We start from the raw sequence: 20,899 nt of genomic DNA, 5'->3' as shown, positions 1-20,899 counted from the left end.
ACAGAAGAACAAAGAAAAATAATCTCTAACCACCTCCATTGGTCTGTCAGAGGATGACAAGAGTCCTTGCATCTGCTCTTTTCTTACTGGATTTGGTCTGATCTCTAACTTTCATTCATACATCATGATTTCTGGGATGGGCTTGGATAATATAACTAAAGAAAGACTAGACTCTTTAATTAGCTAATGACTTTACATAAGATTAAAAAGCATAGTGTAAGGAACATTTTTTTTAATAAGTACTAATGTAAAGGCTTCGGCCACCCTGTTCACTATCGTCTTCTTAGTGCTGCTGTAACTTAATAGATCTTACTTTTAACTGGGTCAGTTCTCTAAGTCAGTCATTCTGTGGAGGGCAACAGAGGAGTTGTGGGCTACCCAAGCCAGTACTGTTAACAAAGGAAATGCTTAATTAAGCCACAGATTAAAACTTCTACTTCCCTTCCCAACCCCCCCCCAAATTTTTTTAATGAAATTGGAAGAGTTATTCCAGTTAGGGGATTTCAGAGCTCATGTATAATTTTGCTATGATCCTAAGTTGGCATGCCACCTCTGGGAAATGGGATTTTGTACTTTGTTTCTTGATTTTGAAAGTTTCAGCTAAAGACACGTAACTGAAGGGAAATTTTATAGCCTTCTATACCAGAATGGCTGAGAAGTTTACTGAGGAACCCTTATTAGGGGGAGCATTTCTCTACACAGGCTTATAATTTGTTCATCGAATTAATGACTAAATTAGGGAAGGGGTAAAATCAGAAAAGTAACTCATATTTTAGTAGTGGTGAGGTTGCTCTAATTGTTGAAGTCAAGTCTGTCTATCTAAATAGTGTGATTACCTTTTGTGTAACATTACAGCAGTCCTGTTTACAATGGTATTTCATAAAGGTATGTAAGGCTTGAATTTCAATGTTCACATTTTTCCACTTGTTAATAGAATGTTAATAGAGTGTTTTTCATACTCAGAAAAGGCTTTTAAAATTTGATCAATTTAAATATCACTATTGTCAACATGTATTCCTTTAACAAAGAGAATATCATGTAATTTTGTTTTTCAGGCTATATTCCCATTTTATTTGCAAAGATGTACATTAAAGTCTACAGGTTTTGCCACAGAATTAAAGTGCTCAAGATTTCAGGTGTATTAGATGACATATCAAGGAAATGCTACAATGAACAGTTCTCTGCCAAGCTAATGTTTGCTAATCTTTAAAAAGTGATACTAGAATAAATATTATATTTTTTTTCCTATTTGGTTTAACCATAATTTTAGTGATTCTGATGTGTCATAACAAATGTTATTGTTTCACTCAAACCAGAACTAAAATGCCTACTTTGATTCCAGAAAAAGTGGCATTCAGCAGGTTTAAGTATCGAAGCAAGACTTCTGATTTAAAAATCCATCTATTTCTTCCCTCCTGTTAAGTGTTGTTTCAGTTTTCACACATCCCACGTGGACTGTCATCCATTGTCAGCAGATCTGTTAAGAATGAAATGCATATTTTTCAGAAAGAAAAAATAATGCATGTAAGCAGAATATGTGGGAAGATCAAGAATTGAAATGAAGGCAACACCAGGCCAAAGTAATAGAATAATGAAGAGTCAACAACCTCCATACTCCTTACAAGCAGCTCTAGAATGCAAACCAACCTCTTTTACCAGCAAAATTTGTGTGTGAATATTAACACCAACACTATTACTTTTACATGTTTTTTTTTTTTTAATGTTGTGGCCTTCAGCTTCCGTAGTTTCTGTGAGTTTTTCCTGAGTATTTTCTGCAGGTTTGTGAAATTGGCTTATTCTCTAAGCTGCTAATTGCAAAGACAGTTACAGCTGTGCCCATTTTGACATGGATTGCACATGAGTTGTAGGCTCCTAATCTCTAGCTAAGGGGTATGAAGTCTAGAGAACACTGAACCCCTAACAGAGAAAACATCCTTCCCTCCTTCCATGGAGAAGTGGAATGAAAATGAAGGTTTGTCACAGTGATGCAGGGGAAGTGCCTGTTTTTTAGTAGGCATTTAATGGTGAATTTCACTGTTTTAAATTTTACTTTTCCAATTGGCTTCCTTACAAAAGGTAAGCAGAAGGTGTATCCTCTCCTCACCATGTATGTGCAACTCTTTATAATTTTTGGGAGATCCTTAAGCCACTGTGTTCCTACTGGGCTTCTCTTGTGATTTTTTGAAAGAACAGTACTGGTAAAAATATAATCAACCTTTGACTGTTAAGCTAATTGGAACATACACAAGGGAGGATACTGTTAGAAGCTCAGTGACTGACTGATATAAGACTGAGAAATCTGTATCTTCTGTACTAGGTAGATCTGAATACTTAGCTCTTGATGTATGTAAGCAATAGTTCAATTTATATGTCTAAGAACTTGTCAGTACAGTACAACTTGTCTGTACAACAGAGCCTGTTATACTGTTGTTTAGGACCGACAAATGGGGTGGCAGCAGTTCTTAGCTGTGGCAAGCTGTCCTTAAGGAACTTTCAAGATGGAATCTGCCTCTGCTGAACAAGAAAGACTAAGTATGTCAGAGACCTGCATATTCTTGTCTGATTTTGCTAGGCTTATAAGGAAAAGACAACAGAACTAAAACCTCAAAGACATAAAGGAAATAATAGGTCTAATTCCTAGATCATTTGGTCTTCATGCCAGAGATTTGTCAGAGATGGATCAATACTCGTTGTAGAGTGTCCCAGATTCATTGTGATCTTTCAGAATTGTGATAGGTGGGGAAGGACGGAGATGTTGCCATTCTTATCCAACACTATTATCACAAACTTAAGGTGTAAGAGAACAAACAAGAAGAGTGATCTACCTAGATATGAAAATATCCATTCCAAAAAGCTTTGTTCAGCAATAGTTGCTGCAGCATGAAAACCCTGTATAGCATTTTAAATTATATACGTCTTGTTCAATTAAACCTGAACTATTAACAAAGAATCAAGATTGATTCACAATGGCACAGACGGTTCCTTGTCACCCTTTTCCATGGTCCACAGAACTAGCTGGTTCTCTAAGGCCAGCATAGTGGAGCCCTCTTGCCTATATTAATGTTAATATCCATAGAGTTCTAGGAGCTTAATCTCCACTATGTACAAATACTCCTGTTCCCAGATTCATTTGCCTTTCCTCTCACAAGGAGAAGATTATATTTCCTGCTCCACTGTCGCATGCATGGGATAATCGTTTTAGTATACTCTCCCCTGGCCTTTCAGCCATATCCTTTTTTATGTCTTAGAGTTCTCCAAGGTCACAATTCCTAGTAGTTTTTTGGTGACTTATTACCCTCTAGTCATCATTAGGTTCAAGGTTATTATCTCATCTATGAACAATTAACTCTTCCTTTCTTCAATAACTAATGAAGACAGGTGTATTTCTAGCTGTACTATACTTCCCTAAAGGATGCTGGCATAAGTGTGAAGGTTATATCACTTTACCTGTATGTCATTCTTTTACTTTTTTTTTTTAACTCATAACTTTCCAGATCGGTCAATAACTACCTGTAATGCATCTTTCAACAACCTTTGAAACCTAAAAATAATAAATAAAAACTAAAAATAATAAATAAAAATAATAAAGGTGCATGCACTTTTTTTTTTTTTCATTTTACATGCTGTTTGCCATTTACAAAAATCAAACCTTAATTCAATGGAATCTGTACATTTTTTTTCTCTATATCTTCTTTAGGGTTTACCCATCCTTCCCTGCCAAGGTTATCTCAAAATTTGTCCAAGCCTCTATTTGCATATTTTCTCTCTCTTACAATTCGCCAATATCCTGTTACATAACTACACCAATATCTTCTAGCCAGAGCTAACAGGTTCTTTAAGGCATCATGATTGAAAAAAAGAGAATCAAACAACTTAGTTAATCAACTAACTTTATGAGTCAAACAACCTAATTGTTAACCAACTAACCATATTAATTCAGTTACTTCAACTTGTGATAGAATTTTTGATCCAAATTAACACGGTATAAAGTTATAATTACAGTTATTATCTAGCTGCTATGAACTAAATTGGAATTCCACTCACCCTTCTGCCAACTCTGTCATAAGCACTGTCTCTCACTCAGTTCCCTGGGAAAGAAATGTATGGAATAATATGTCCCCTCCTGGCAGGTGGTTACCACTTGGACAGCAGTGTGCTCGTTAACAAGGACTCAATTTCCTGCTGTCTTGAGTATATTTATACCTCACTTGTCACGTGCAGAGCTTTCCCAGTTTTGACATACTCCTCCCTCCTCCTTTTGTAATTGTGGTTCTTCTCCTGGAACGGTTTAATTGGCATATTGCTGATGACAGCTGCACTTTGTTCTGCATATCTTGTCACGAGCTGGTTGCTTTAAAGAAACGTTTTCCTCCTGCGCGATTATCTCAGCTATGTGAGTTGGCATTACACAAGGTCATGATGTTTCAGCACACCAGGATTCACTTCTGGGTGAAATGTCTAAAAGGACTCACTGGGCCCCTAGGGCTCAAGGGAGGATCTCTTAGTCTGGCTACAATAGTTCACAAAGTACAAAATTTATCTGTATAGAACTACTACACTAAGTTAAAAGAAAACAACAACAACAACAACAAAACCAAACCAAAACAGGGAAAAAAAATCTCTATAGCTTGTTATGGGGACAACTCCACTACAGTTATTTAAAATTGAAGACAGATGGTCTTGAGACAATGCAAACAAGAACAGCTGATCAGCTTCAGCAACTGTTTCTGGTATGTACATCTATTTGAAAATATTTCATCACGGATTGTTTAGTATCCGGCCAAGATCTTAGAAAAGGGGAGTTTCAAGACAGTTTTAAATATAGCGGGAATGCTAGTTTAAGTTATGCTCCATACTTGCAGTGTTTATTTTAAAGCCCTACATTCATTTTCCTCTTTCATTGTAAGTCATTTGCCCTCTTACAGAAAGTTCAGCAAGTCCATAAAAAATAGCTGTTTCTTCAGCCAAATCAAGTGTGAACTTCTTTCTAGACTTAAGAAGCCAGTGTAGATTTTTTATGATTGTACAAAGTTTTTGCACCACCACAAAAAATTTTTGGTGTTCTACTCTGCAGAAAAATTTAGTCATTTCACAGTGAGACAATTGCAACTTAATTGATCTTGTATATGCTGCAAAAGACAACACCAAGGAATACTTTACAGATGTTACATTCCTCCTCTCTCTCTCTTTACTTCATCACTTTTTTGAATCTTAACTCTTTTTTTATTCCACTTGCAGGGAAAACATCTTTTCTAAAACAGATGACCTACATTAGTTAGAAAAGTATGAGTTTTCTGTGGTTTAGGGGTCAATTCTACTTGTTGAGAAAACAGATTAAACTCAAAATTAGTTATTTGATCCAAAACCCACAAACATTAATTCAGCTGAAATGTTACAGAAAAAGTCATGGCAATACAACAACAAAATGCCCAAACTTATCAAAACTAGTGTAGCAAGGCACTGTTTTTCTTTTCAATATATGCAAGACGTGGGTATATAGGACTATGTGGCATACAAATGTCACTGCAGGCTTCGGTTTTCCACATTTTTTAGAAAGGAGTGGATTACACTCTTGAGTTGGGCATATGCAAGGAGTCTAGAGATATCTACACTTGTAAAATGCTGTTTTTTAAAAACTGTCAAGAATTAAAAGAGGTAATAATTGCAGGTAAACAAAAATATCTATTTTTGAAGACAACAGGAAGCCTCCAATATTAATAATTGGACTGTCTAAAATAGGCTTCAGATAATATGTAACAGAAACTATGTAAAACAATATGTAAGAAACTCAGATGCTGGCAGGTGATTCGCAGACCTCAAAAGTACCTTAAAAACTTCCCTTATATGGCACTTGACACAATAATTTTATTACTGTATTTAGCTAACCAGTGCATGATTGTTTGCTATAGATAGGCTAAGTTTCCCTACAACTGCTGCAGGGTGCTGAAGTTTCCCTTTGAGGTTTTTCCTCAGTTCAGATCATCTCTCTAGTGAGGTACTAGAATTAAAAAACAAACAAACAAACAAAAAACCAAACCAAAACAAAAAAACCTACTGTGGCATTAAGCTCAACTTCAGAATAAACAAAGTAGGGAGGACAAGGAGAATAAAGTTTTATTTCTAAGAGCTAGTTTGCTTGTACTAGGGACTAGGACTGGAAGTGAGCTGAAAGATTGAGATTTAACAAAAAAGTCTTTTTGTGTATTTGTATATTTTTCTCCTTTCCTTTGTGTATTTGTGTATTTTGTGTGTTTTTCTCCTTCTTTCAAAGGAGAAAAAGCAGACTTAATCTTTTGAAAGATATAGATATTTTTTCTTTAGATATATAACTTTAACTTCCTTAAGGAAATCTATTCTGTTACATTCAAATTCTACTAATTTGTTTTGCCAAACCTTTCAAAATCTCTAAAGTGTTCAGTATCTTAAATAATGCTCGCTCTCTCTCTCTCTAGAACATCTGCCAGATCTGTTCCATGTACAGTTGGTTTCTTCTGTTACTGTATCTTTTCCCAACTGAAAGAGATTAATGGTTTGAATCTGGAAAAAGAAGGTCAAAAGAGTGTTGCTCCTGGGATCAGCAACTTTTTCTCTCTCTCTCCTTTTTTTTTTTTTTTTTTAACAAGAAATAAGGTGAAGTCTCAAGTAGTAGTGAGGGGGAAGGATAATAAAAGTAGACTTGAAGAATTCAGAACAACAACAGATGATTACCAGTCTGAGACTCAGCCTAAAAACTAAAGAAAATCAGGCAGTTTGGGGAGCAGTAAATCTGAAAGAAGCTTTAAAAAAATAAGCTGCACAGAAAGCCTAGTTCTATAATCCTTAAAGTTGTCATATTACAGGAAGGGGAGATCACTAGTGCACTCTGCAACTCAAATGTCGATGAGACTAATAGCTTACAGCTAGATGAATTCAGAGAGCAAAAAAGAAAATGTCTGAGACTGGTAGCATAAGGCTAGATCTGAGCTCCAGGTATGTATACACTGACAGCTGGGTAACTTGAAAAAAATACATTAAAGGTTACGATCACCAACTAAGGGGGAAAGGTGTACCACTTACTTGAGGTATGACTGAGTTAATAAATGAGATTAAAAAAAAAATTAAAAAAGGATTATAAGGAAATAGAACCTCAGAAAAAAAGATTTCTAGCTTTAATATAAATTTTTGGGCTGTGGAATAGTTTAAAGTCAGAGTTTTCAACTTTTGCCACACTGTGATCCCTAGAATATATCTCCTTTCCACCCAGGTTTAACCTGGCTTAGCTCTTATTGAAGCAGAAAAGGAAGACTTTGAGGTTCCTGCTGACAAAGGAAAAGTTTTTTTTGCCTGTCAGTTGTTTCCATAAAGGTCCTGCACCTTAAACAGGACCACAAACTTCCCAAAACAATGTTACACATCTCCTCAGTGACCAGAACAACTGAGATACGTGGTTCCAGAGGAGGGCCACAAAGACGATCAAGGAGCTGGAGCACCTCTCCTGCAAAGAAAGGCTGAGAGAGCTGGGGCCGTTGAGCCTGGAGAAGAGAAGGCTTCAAGGAGACCTCATTGCAACCTTTCAGTGCTTAAAGGGGACTTAGAAAAAAGATAGAAAGCAACTCTTTGCTCAATCAGATAATGACAGGACAAGGGGGAATGGTTTTAAACTAAAAGAGGGGAGATTTAGATTAGAGATTAGGAGGAAATTCTTCACTGTGGTGAGGCACTGGAAAAGGTTGCCCTGAGAGGTTGCAGGTGCCCTGTCCCTGGAGGTGTTCAAGGCCAGGTTAGATGAGGCTCTGAGCAACCTGATCTAGTGGGTGGTGTCCCTGCTTATGGCAGGGGGGTTGGAACTGGGTGATCTTTCAGGTGCCTTCCAACCCAAGTTATTCTGTGATTCTATGATACAGCAGGAACAGATGTCTCCATAGCTTCTCTTGCCTCTTGTCCATGAAGATGGACAACAGGAAGAGTATTTTTTAAATAGGTAATGAAGAATCCCACTTTTACACTGACATAAGGCCAGCAAACTCTTTAAAAAGATGTGTAAGTGCATCACTGTGCAATTATTCTTGAAATGGGAAAAGTTTGGTTTTAGTCTTTTCCCCTTTTTCTGACAGATATTACAGGATGAAAAACAAATAAAGATTAAAAAAAAAAAAAAAAGAACTTAAAAAATTTAATTTTAAATTTCATTTACAATGGCATGACAACTAATATCACACCACCTAGTTATGGATGAACAATCCTATTCTTCTTGCAAACCTATTCCTGTTGCATTTCCCTAATCAAGTTTGTTGCATGTTCATCCATGTTACGAAGGGTACCCACACCTCACCCAACTGGCAAGAGAAAGATGTTGCTAACACTAAAAGGCCAAATCAGTTGCCCAAACGTAAGTGTCTAGTGCCATTTGAGATGCTCTCAGGACCCTGAGGCACCTGTACAGATCTTGCAATTTGTGATAAACAACCTGTGAGGAAAATGCTGTCCTTCACATGAGGAAAAGATACCATATGACACTCAAATGGGTTTACACATTTATACATAGGCATCTGAGCCAAGATGGACTGGATGCCACCGTGGAGTATATAGATAAAATTCCTACAAGCTAGTTGATGTAGATGAGCTGTCTGCCAAAGAAACAAAACTGCTCAGGCTTTGTTTTTACTTCAGGAAGCGTGAGCGGTGCCACGACGCGGCAGCGCCGCCCTGAGGCCCCGGCCCTCGCCTCAGCGCCAACGGCCGTTGCCGCCACCGGGCGGCGCCTCGCCCCCTGAGACGGCTGGGTCCGGCCGGCAGCTCCCGGCTCGCCGCAGCAGCTCCCGGCTTCGCCATCGCCCCGCCGAGCACCGACGTCGGGAGGGAAGAGAAGCGGCAGAAGACGGGCCCCGACCGGGAAGGGACGCCCCGCGGGGGGAGTCCCGCCGCCGCCACCGCCCTGCCCGCCCGCGCTTCCCGCCCCCTCTTCGCCCCCTCCTGGTGGCCCCGCTGAGGAGGGCGCAGCTCCTGGTGGAGGAGGGATTTTTGAAGAAGTGATTAGAAGACATGGATTCTGCAGTCAGGATTCTGACTTCAGGATTTATTTATTTAAATATTAATTAATTAATTAAAATAGTAATCAATTGTCCGGGATTTATTTATTCATTTATTTTCCCTCAAAAACTGTTGAGGAGGCAAAAAGTGTTAAGAAGTAGTGTAGCAAACTTAAAATCAGATTTTGTACTTGCAAGACTACACAGCAACATTAGGAATCTCTTACATCTGGTATCTCACCTTCTGTTCCTGAATGCACCATGCTCAAAGTGGCATCACATGAACTTTAAGTTCGGTCAGGGTTCCAATATCACTGTTGTCACTGTAGTATGTGAGTGCCTTTCAGCTGAGCTTTAGTCACTGTCACTAGAATTGCCTAGTGGCTCTTTTTTTTTTTTTTTTCTTTCCCATTATTCTTTCACCAGGAGCTGCATCTTCCGTGAAGTAGTTCACGGAAGTAGTTCACATGTGGTTTTTGCTCTCATATTGTGCAATGCTCATAAAAGAAGGTCAAAGGTGTTCGTTCTACATTGGGAATAGAAAGGTTGTGATTTTCATTTTTAGATCTTCCAGTTTGTGGTGAGAATTTGGTTACAGTGTAACCTTCTGATCAAGAAAATTTGTTCTCTGACAAACGTAAGCCAAACACTTATTTAAACATGCCAATGTGAAAAGCAAAACTCTTAATTATTGCATGACCTTTGATACTTCTGTCATTCCTTTATATTTGCTCAGGAAAGATCATTAAATGCACAAAAGATAAAGACAGTATCTAGTATATCCTGTAGGAATCCTGCACATAGGAAGATCAAAATATGGTGGCCATGATGGTATTTAAAAACAGGTTAGGAAGGTGTGGAATATCACTGTAAACAGGAGACATGATGGATTCCTGTCTGAGTGTTGGCATGAGCATAGCATCCAGGACACTGAACTAAGAAATAAATGTAACTGTTCAGTGATGTTCTGGAATGACATCTGGGGAGTGTAATACCTCATCTCAGAATTAGAGTTAAATCAGAGAAAGTATGCACTGTCAAAGAAAAGCTGGAGCTGAAAGTCATGGGCATCCAGCTAGTGTTTTACTGAACATAGGATTATTTGAAGAGCATTGTTTATCTACTTTTACTTATCAACTGTTTTTTTTTTCCCACCCTATAAATATGGTCTTTTTCTTAGGTTGCATAAGAATTATTAACATTGACAACTTGCTTACAACACAAACCAAAAAAATAAAAATAAAAATAAAAATCATCACACTCTAAATTAGTTCACTCATGCTCACTTTCTAATTGCTTTTCCTAATCGAAATTTTAGCAGATATTTCAGAGGTTGCATAGGATTTAATTTTTTGTTTTGTTTGTTTTTGTTGTTTTCTTTTTAATACCTACTTTTAGGGTATGCACAGGATCATCCATAAATAAATGGAACAAACAGTCCTACTACTCTGAAAAACTGGTCATAGATACAAGTGGTTGAGCCTTACTTCACAGAACTTTTTAAGTTGTATGTATCAACCTCTGGTTACCCCAGGAGAATGATCTAGCTGTGATAATGCAGAAATAATTAGTCTTTGTCTGACCTGTTGCTTTATGCTACCCAGTATGAAAACATTTTGAAGTTCTCTATTTATTAAAAAGTCTTCAGTATGATTCTAGTTGCAAGCAGTGAAAACTGATATCTAAAAGTGGAACAGATTTACTTCCAGTAGATGACACAGGATCTTAGAAAAAGGTTTTCATAAGTATTTTTATGTTATCTTGCTTCTGTACTTAGATAATTTGGGAGAGATGTGGGGCACACTTGGATTAACCTCTTTAATTTCATGACTAGTTTTTGTCTTCTACAAGCTACGGAGCTGAAACTATACTTCAGAATGACAGGGCTGCCTCTTATGAATGCTTTTTGAGAACTCCTTGAATAGTTTGCAAGATGCTATCTGCTGCATAATTAGTAGTAGGAATTAATCATTTCAGAGCAACTGTATTGCTTTTATTTATTTTATTTTATTTTATTTTATTTTATTTTATTTTATTTTATTTTATTATTATTTTTTAATTTTAATTTAATTTAATTTAATTTTATTTTATTTTATTTTTATTTATTTTTGCATTTTCAACTAGAAAAAAACTAAATGGTTACCCAAATTTCTTATACTTTTTTCTTGTAATGAGTTTACGTTTGTCTGTAAAATATTCCAACTTTGAATAAGTAAGATCTCAACAGTACGGGCAGAAAACTCTTTATTTCCTCAAACTCCCTGTCACTGATTAATTGCCAGTATATAGAAATAATCTGAAAAATCAGTTGGTCACTGTTAGACATCTCTGAGGTTGTCTTCAAAATATTTCTTTTTATGTTGTAAAATTCAGTGTGCTCCTGGACTGTCTTTCATGACAAGAAAGGCTAATATGAGAGTCTTGCTTGGGACTTGACAAAGATCTAAGTCTGTAGCAGTTTTTTTTTTTTTTTTTTTTTGAGCTCTGTATTGGTAGGAAAACACTTTACAATAGCTTTGTTGTTGTTGGTTAAAGTAACTTCATCAATCTTGGCTAGGATATAGATTATTAATGATCATATGGCTGAGATGAGCAATAGTTAGAAAGAAAATCACATTCTGGCAGCTGCTTTGCAAACTGTATCTCATTTAGAAGTAGATAAGAGTCCCAAATCAGAGCATAAGACATTTGTTCCATTCGCTCATGTCTAGACCAGATCCAAAATAAAAGTTAGCAGATCTTAGGCAAATTTAGGTGCCAAAGACCAATAGTTTAATTTTGAAAATGATAACTGATCAAGCACCTGAGTTTGCGGTTTTAAACCACTTCCTTTGCGTCTTATCTACTGCTTCTGTCTGTGCCTGCCGTGACAGGACTAAGCAACTCAGCTCCTGTTTCATGCTACTTTCAGGTATTGAAGATCAGCTTATTTTATAGGGCACCCAACCACCTCTTTACAATTCCAGATTCAACTTTGTTAGCCAAGGGTCTTGAGCTGGGCAGTGCTGTGACAAACTCATCTCTTCTTGTCTCTAGTCCCACAGAGACAGTCAGGTTAATTGCTTTCCTTATGGAAGCAAATGCAGATCTCTCTGACTCCTGAAAATATTGCCATTTGTTCTTAGCTTTACTGAAGAGTTCAACACACCTTCCCCTGAGGTCAATGGTTTCTGTCCATTTTCTGCAACAGGAGTTTGAGTGGATATACATAGAACTGTTCCCTGTCAGCTGCTCTTGTTTTATTAACCATATTAAATCAGAATCAGTTGAAATCAGTTTGTGAATAGCAGTTTTCTATTGTCAAGAATTGGAGAATACTGCTATTCTTTCAGCCATCTGAGTGAGTAACCCCAGGCTGTTAACAGAAGAATTGGGCCAGCATTCCCCGACTGCTTCTTCTCTTTTCCATTCCCCAGTCTGTGCCAGGTGTTCCCTACTCCTTGTATCCCAGGAGCCCACATATACGCAGTTCTGTATTAGCAACTCATTTTTCATGAATTACCAATAGCAATACTTGTTATCATACCAGGATGCTGGCAGAGTGTGGTTCTAGTTATAATGTAAAATGTATCAATAGCTTACAATCAGTTCAGGGTTTTATAATGCCATTACACATTTGACAAATTTGTGTAATGTTTCAAAGTCATCTACATATTTTATGCATTAAATATGAATAATTCAGCAATGTTTCTGGAGCATAAGTCCCTCTTATGAATTATATGTAAATAGATTTAGACTCAACAGTACATGCATTTATAAAATACTGACATAGAAGCTAGTATAGTTCTACTTTTGCAGTTACCTCACAGGTTGCATGAAAAATATGCTGTATATATATTTTTTTGGTCAATATTTGCAACATATTGCAAGTGCAGGTTCACCAGGCTCTTCTAAATCATTGAAGTATTTATCCCTTGCTGACTACTGTTTATTTCTGACACAATGGGAAAGTAAAAGTATTCTTTAAAGTTTTATTAAATTAATCTGGATCTTGTCAAAGTCTCACAGCTTTCTCTCTCTTTCTCTCTCTCCACCCCACTCCCACCTCCAACTACCCATTTTACCACTATATACCCGCTAAATTCAAAGCCTTGCTTCTTTTACATTTATGATGCTTGTTCATTCACATGTGAAAAAGCTAGTGCCTCACTGCAAGTTGAATTTTCCTTGACAGCATATTAACAGGTTAACCTCAGGGGCTAAGTAAATATGATGTCAGTGCTCAAAAACAGTTTTGTTAAGCTTGTTGTTGTGCTCTCTAATACTGTTCTGAGATATATTTGTTTTCATTTAGTTTACTGTATTCATTCCACTGACTTTCGGTCTTTATGTCTGCAGTCTCTAAATATGCTTCAGATAAAATGAGTTTTGGGTTACATAATAAATATCTCTTGCGGCAGTCCTAGCCTTACCATAAGCAGTCTAAATAAATTCTAGGATTCAAACTCTTGAATTTCCTTTAATTTATAGTTATATATGTATCTTATGGTGAAAAATAAATGTCTTTGTATTGTGTCTCATCCTAAGTAAGCCTGTTGAGGGATCAAAAGGTAATAAGGCTTAACTAGTCAAAGAAACAACATCTTACTGCAATCTTCAATATGTATTTACTGTCTATTTCTATATGCCTGTATTTTGCTTTTGCTCTGAAGGTCTTACGCTGTACATAGATAACTGAGTATTTAGACAGGAATTTTGCACAAAATGAAATATCTGTGAAAAGAAGAAAGGTAATACAAATGACTGGTGGTTTTAAAGGATTTGGTTTTGATCTGAAAAGATGGAGCTTTTTGCACAAAGCCTTGATAAGAAAGATTTGGTGGGTGCAGAAATTATGCTTATTGTTTCTTACCATGCAGAAGAGTTGTGGTACCTTTTTTTCCTTTCAAATTTTAGTGAAAGACAATCCTCTGTATTCCTGAAGAAGCCAATTTATCCCTTAGCACCTCTTCAGTTTGGATACTTACTAGGCCTTGTATCATGCCCACCATCTATTAAAGAATAACTGGAAGACAATCTGGAACTGGAAGACATTAGCTCCCAATCACCAATATTCTTTAGGCTTGGAAGTGAAAGCATGTGCCCATTAGGATCAGTAAACTATAATGAATGCCAGGGACTGAAGAGAAGCTGCAAAATTGATTAGAACTATGGAGAGGTTTCAAAATGAACAAAGATTGAAATTTTAGTTGTCTTTAGTTCCGTCTTTAGTTCTTTAGAAGAGAAACAAGTAAAGTTTACAGAATAACAAAAGGTACAAGAATGTGCATACTACTGTTCACTTCAAAACAGTGAGAACAAAAAAGACTTAGAACCTTTAAAGACAACGTACATAAATCTTCTTCCATCACAGGATGAGCTGAAGTTGTGAAACTCACTGTGATAAGATTGATGTCAAGAGCTTTGCATAATTAATTAACATGTATACATTTGTCTCATTAATACACATTCCATTGCAATAAATTCAATAAAAATACAGAGATATGAACTGTCATGTAACATAGCATGTTAAATTCCATGTGACAATAGCTGGGCAGGTATTGCATTAGACATGCCTACTGCTTAATCTGCCTTTATTTGAAAGTAGTTATTAAAAAAAGATACCACACTGACCTAATAGCGCAATTTCTGTGTATGTACCAATATAACAAGATTTTAAAGAATTAACACTATATGCTTGTGTGAAAGTTGTACAAAGGCCATCTGCTTTCTCTCTTTCTCTCTTGCTCCATACACAGTATTGTTGTCTTCATTGTTTTTTTGGCATTAATGTCTACAGGATTAATTAAATAATGTTTGTCTGTTTCTTTAACTTATGTTGAATCAAAATTAATTGGTTAACTCTAGTTACAGATCATCACCCCAAGTAGTATTTTTTAATAACCATTAAACATCAAGAGCTGTTTTTTTCCAGTTCTCTTAGTTGCAAAACCCATTCTGTCTCTGGGGATGGAGGTATAGAGCACATCTATCCGTTAGAACACTTTTAATGGAAACATGTCAGTGCTGCCATCTCTTGGACATTCTGTTACTATTACAGAAATCTAGTATCTGATTAATGAAGACATTGCTGTGGGGAAATTGTCATAGATTTGTGGATTTTGACTCCATGCTCCTTTAATACATGCACATGCTGTATGTGCACATGTGCACACACTGTTTTGTGACCACATAGGGGTATTCCCATGTTAAATGTGATATGCTCTGAAGAATGTGACCTGAAATCATAATGCACATTGGAGTTACCTTTTTCTGTACTATTTAAAGAATACAATTGTGCTTGCAGCTATGTGTTCTTGAAGTATGTATTCACACATTCCTCAGATGGAATTCATTTTACTTATGGAAACACACAACTTCTACTAAGGTTTTTTACATGCATTTTTCCTCATTGCATTTAAAGGACTTATTTGGGGGTGATTATTCAAAAATATTTTTTTCTGTCTGGAAGAGTGAAAGGTGAGCATATGATTACAACCTGGAAAAAAACAACGACAAGAACAACAACAAACTGTCTGCTGTGTCTCAGTGAAAGGAAAAATAACCTTTCAGGGAAATGCTGGAAGCTCTGTTGAATGACTTCCTGAAACTGGAACGGTGTGCCTCTGATGGGATCACTGTTCAGAAAGAAAAAATCCTGTCTTCCTCTCTTTGGATTAAATTAGATCTCAATTTTTGGGCCATGCAGTACACTAATGCTTCTGACAATGTGCATGTTTTCTTACTTTTTCAGCAGACAGTTGAAAAAGTTTTTCATGATGAGAAAAAAAATGGTAGAAAAATGAGTCAGAACAAATTTAATAGCTGCCAGATACAATTCAGTTAATAGCTTTCTGTAATAAACTGTTTTTGGGACTGTCTTGCCAAAAAAAACAAACCAAACCAACCCCCCCCAAAAAAAAAAAAACAACAACACAACACCACAAAACCCAACCAACGAACCAAAAATATTCCACAAACAAAACACATGGAGTATATAACTGTATAGGTGTTTCCTGTGACAAGGAAACAATTCCTCCTTATCCACCACTAAACCCTTATGCAGTAAGAAGGAATTTGATTCCTGTTAATATGCTGGGTCACGATGGAGTGGAAGAAAGTCACCTTCCTCATACATTACACGGGCAAGGTGACCTGTCTGTATGATAGTTACAGATTAGTGTGACTGTCTAGCACAAGTTTATTTCTGGTATCTTGCCTACCATCCTGGAATATCAGTACAAGTCTGGTGTATTCATATCTATTACTGCTACTTGCTGTCGTTTTAGCATTTATATATTCATTATAATATTTTGTCTGTTTGTAAACACACATCTTGAAATGAAAAAAATTATCAAAGCTTTGTATAGTTTTTGACAATAAAATTAGCAAAAACACATATTCTGGCAATATAACTAGACACAGGATAATTTAAATAAAAAACTTTATTAACAATGTAAAACGTTTAGTATCTTACAGTCTGAGATAATTCTGGCATGCCCTATAAGAGTTAATACTTAGTGATATGCAGACACCATGCTTTACATTCTATTGGAAACAAAATGGGTTGGTGTTGTGTTTTACATTGTTTATTTTACTACATCTTCATTTAATAAATTATTTATTTATTTATTTTCCCAAAAGCCAGTAGAGATACTATTGGCTTAAAAGGAAATCTGTTACTTCTATGCATTGTACAGTATGTAGATATTATGATTTCTCTGTATTTACAAGTTCTAAATACTTTTATATATGGTTTATGTATCATAAATTAAGATATTTTTCTATGAAGCTTTTAAATTGAGATATAGTGGAAGACTAATTATGAATGAGAGCACAAAAAGCAACTGGAGATTTTGTGCAAATTCTGTTACAATATTGTTTAAATATTTTAGAAGTTTAATACTTTTGCTGTTAAATAGTTTTCTATGCTTAAAGACTGTTAGAATATGATCAAGTATTTCAATATGATACTAATAAGAATACTGTACTATGCACAAACTTTTTGCTGTAGTTCAAACAATAAAAAACTTAAAAATGACCTATTAACCATAATTCATGTTTTTTTTTCTTTTTTTTCTCTCAGTGGTTGAAAGTAAGCATGCAAAACATACTTTAAAAAGTTTTAAAAACATTCTTAGTTATGCTAGATCTATTCCACAACTTGTTCTTGACCACCATAACTTTAAACTATTAAAACCCTTATTTTGAAAAGGGGGATGGAACAACAGAGAAAAAGGCATAGGCCAGCATAGAAAATATATTTTATAATCAAGAGTAGTAATGTTCTTCTTTTCAGTGATGAAATGACAGTGGTTTAATCGAAGTTATGATTTTCTTGGTGTTTCTGTATTTAATCTTCTAACTTGAGACAAGACAACACAGTCCAAAGAATCTTCGCTTCCGTCTTCTTACTAAGGGGTAAGGAGTCAAGTTTAGGAGGCTGCTATCATCTGTGATGAAAAAAAAAACAACACAATTTAATATAAACATGCACATTCACAAATGAGTTTATATCTTTTATGTGTCTTAAGAGCACCTACAAGACCAAGGACTAGATCCTGTTGTTCTAGGCATAGAGAAAATAATAACCTGAACTTTTTACAGCAGTCTTAAAATGCTATCAGGATTTCCTTGATAATGCAACAGAAGTTTTGGCAAGATGAATACCAGTTCAATGACACAACCTTAAGGAAACAACGCCTCCTTTTAAATTAATGCAAAATGATTATACTTATCTGAACGCATGCACTGTCAATGAACTATCTTGAAAAACCTTTAGAATTTACTTTTAATTTCAATTGTCTTTATGCAGTGTTTCAGACCAAGAACTATGGCTAATAAGCATATTCTGCTCAGGAATGAATATAAGAATGTTCCTGTTCTTACCACATCAGGGACCTAGTTTTGGTTGTAGGCTCTAGACACCACTGTAATACAAATGCTTAAGAACATAAGTAAGACATCATTTAATATTATGGCTCCTAAGCTTACAAATCACATCAACTTCTCAGCATAGTAACGTTCCTGCTTTCTCTTCAGATGATTGCATACAAAAAACAGGTCTGCAAGCAGTCAGTAACATTATGTAAAGCTTTAATGGGCTTACAACCTTAACCCTTTTGGCTGTTGAAGTCAAAAGCGAAACATTCAATTAAATGAAAGCAAGACCAGGTCTTGTAAAGATCAACTCATTCAATAGCATTCTGTTATCTCATAAACCATGCTTGTAATTCACATAAAAGCAAAAATTACAGTCCAGACCACATAAATTACCTATAGTGCTATTCATTTGCTCTATTTACATACACTTTAATGTAATTTTGTCAATTAAAGGTCTTAGATTATTAAAAAAAATAGGTTCTGTATTAATAATGAGTGAAACTGGCCATTTCTGAGGCATCAGTTCTCAGAGGTCAGCTGTAAACTACGATCAAATTTGTGCTGTGTGGGAGCAGAAAACAAAACAAACCAACCAACCAAAGAAACAAAACAAAACAAAAACAAACAAACAATCAAAAAAAAATATGATTCCTGGATCCTGAGGCAAGTCTCAGAACTTTCAAACTCTAACGTGTGTTTCCCAGCCTGCCACATAGGTGATCAGTGAGTGATTTTTGTGCCAGTCTTGAAGGCTAGTATAGACACAAGACTGCAGAGAATTCAGTATGCCTTTGTCTTTGTTCTGAATATAAGTTCCTATATGCTTTATACACTAAAATCTGTCTTTTCATTCCTTATTTCTTCTAGGAAATTTCTACGCTCCTTTCTTCTAGGCTAGGCACAGACTTTATGACAATTTCCCAGTCTTTACAATAGCACATCAATATCATGCATCATAATCATAGAATAACAGAATCACAGAATGGCTTACGTTGGAAGGAACCTTAAAGATCATTCAGTTCTAATCCCCCTGCCATGGGCAGGGACACCTCACACTAGACCAGCCTGATCAAAGCCCCATCCAACCTGGCCAAAAAAACTTCCAGGTATGAGGCATCCACAGCTTCCACAGCCTCATCACCCTTATAGTAAAGAATTTCTTCCTTATACCTAATCTAAACCTACACTCTTCTACTTTAAAGCCCCTTGTCCTATCACTGCACTCCTTTTTACCTGCTCTAGGGAACCTGCTTTGGCAGGGGGGTTGGACCCGATGATATCTTGAGGTCCCTTCCAACCCCTGCAATTCTGTGATTCTGACAAAGAGTCCCTCCCCAGCTTTCCTGCAGGCCCCCTTTAGGTACTTGGAAGGCTGCTGTAAGGTCTCCCCGGGGCCTTTTGTTCTCCAGGCTGAAAAACCCAAGCTCTCTCAGCCTGTCTTCACCGGAGATGTACTCCACAGCTCTGATCATCTTTGTAGCACTCCTCTGGACTTTCTAATGGGTCCATGTCCTTCTTGTGCTAAGCAATTCCCTTTCTCCTCCGAATAGTTTTCTATCAAGCCATCCCTGACATAAACACTTATGATTATTATGATGATCCATTCCATCTTTATCTTTTTACACGTTATTATGAATGTTAGACTGCTTAGTTTCTTGAGACAAGCTCTAGGACACCTTAGGTGTACTTCACCAGCTGCTAGACTACACAGCATTTAAGAAATACACATTATCAAAAAGAAATAAAAAAAAAGGAAATTATTATCTTTTAATTGTTCTTCACATGAAGACAGTCCCTGTAGGTGCCGAATATTTGACTGTTATGCCACAAAATGGAGGCACGTTTGCTAAATACATGCATAAGATGGAAATCCTACTCCCAGTGTGCTATAGGATGCTTCATACCTGACTACTGGGAGAAGCAAGCCATCAGTAGTCTCCAGGCAAGTATCTCTTTTGTATAGGGTCAGTGTCTCCTTATCACTGAGTCACGATACAGAAGCTACAAACCTTGCAGAGGTAAACCCTATCACTCAGCATGATCCCCACCATAGTCTGCAATTTACGCCTTCATTACATTTGAAAAAGAAAGCCTCCTGACACAGGGAATCAGTTACCTTCATCTCACCAGGAAAAGTCTATTATTTTATCTATAGATAGCATATCTACAAACTTCCAGAATAATGTACTTTGAAGGGTAATGTTCTCAAGTAAAACTCGAGAGGACAAAGTACACATATTAAATTCTGGCTCCACTGAATCAGTAGGGAAGGGACTACACCTAGATTTTTCTTTCTGTAAATTCTATAAAAAAAAAGAAAAGAAAAGAAAAGAAAAGAAAAAAGGAAAAAAAAACAACTAGATTTTTTTCAGATTTAATGTAAGGCAAAACCTTTAATTATTTTAATTTTCCTTACATGAAGAAAATGTTAAACCTACCTTGATTTTTCAGTGGTAAAGGCATAGTCTCCCTGAGTTTGCTTAAAAGGTTTTTCATTTCTCTCATATCTCTGTAGAAACAGAAGTTGGAAGAGATACAATAGAACAGCAGTTGAAGACTTTAAATGGTGAATTGCTCACAGCATAGCTTTGTATGCTGAAATAATGAGGCAATAAACCAAGCTAAATAATACAGAAATGTATTGGGCAAGCATATGGTTCAAATACATGTATCAGAAGGTGCATACCAAAATAAAGGGCAGTAGATTCAATATGGGTGCACTTCTAAGCCAGCCTGATTTTAACTTGTAGCTTCCAGTCCAAATTTATGATCCATTCTGGCTCTTGAGTATTCAATATTAAATGAATTGGTGGGCACAATGTGATCCCATGTGGCAAAATGCACAATATGCCTTACAATTAGCACAAACACTAATGTTAACCGTATCAGCATTTTATAGCTTGTGCCATGAATGTGTTTTGTTGTTTAAAAGGCAATTATCATACATATAGCCAATCTATGTTACTAAAGCTCCCAGGCCATTAAGTGAAAATTTTAGAAACTGGGCTGTCTCACTCCTCTTAGGAGGA

At 36.3% G+C, this 20,899-nt stretch overlaps 2 protein-coding genes across 3 annotated transcripts in view; both read right to left on the bottom strand.

The window, feature by feature from the left end:
* The window catches only part of CWC27 (CWC27 spliceosome associated cyclophilin), a 140,524-nt gene extending 136,333 nt beyond the window's left edge, over positions 1–4,191 (bottom strand). The window contains exons 1-2 of the mRNA XM_035553462.2: positions 4,045–4,191; positions 1,332–1,477 (exon numbers count right to left, since the gene is read on the bottom strand). The gene's annotated coding sequence lies outside the window, so the exon portion shown is untranslated. The remainder of the gene's footprint in view (positions 1–1,331; positions 1,478–4,044) is intronic.
* Positions 4,192–16,418: 12,227 nt separating this feature from the next.
* Positions 16,419–20,899, bottom strand: part of RGS7BP (regulator of G protein signaling 7 binding protein) — a 47,738-nt gene continuing 43,257 nt past the window's right edge. Inside the window, exons 5-6 of one of the 2 annotated variants that reach the window (XM_035553535.2) lie at positions 20,309–20,379; positions 16,419–17,440 (exon numbers count right to left, since the gene is read on the bottom strand). In XM_035553535.2, the coding sequence (XP_035409428.1) occupies positions 17,349–17,440; positions 20,309–20,379 (163 nt within the window). In that variant the 3' untranslated portion in view covers positions 16,419–17,348. Of the gene's footprint in view, positions 17,441–20,304; positions 20,380–20,899 lie in introns of those variants that run through there. The other variant, XM_050716426.1, reaches the window with a different exon arrangement.

This window comes from Cygnus atratus, chromosome Z, assembly GCF_013377495.2.
Source record: "Cygnus atratus isolate AKBS03 ecotype Queensland, Australia chromosome Z, CAtr_DNAZoo_HiC_assembly, whole genome shotgun sequence".
Classification (NCBI taxonomy): Eukaryota; Metazoa; Chordata; class Aves; order Anseriformes; family Anatidae; genus Cygnus; species Cygnus atratus.
Note: the sequence above shows the minus strand (reverse complement) of the source record. Positions and strands in the feature narration are given on the sequence as shown.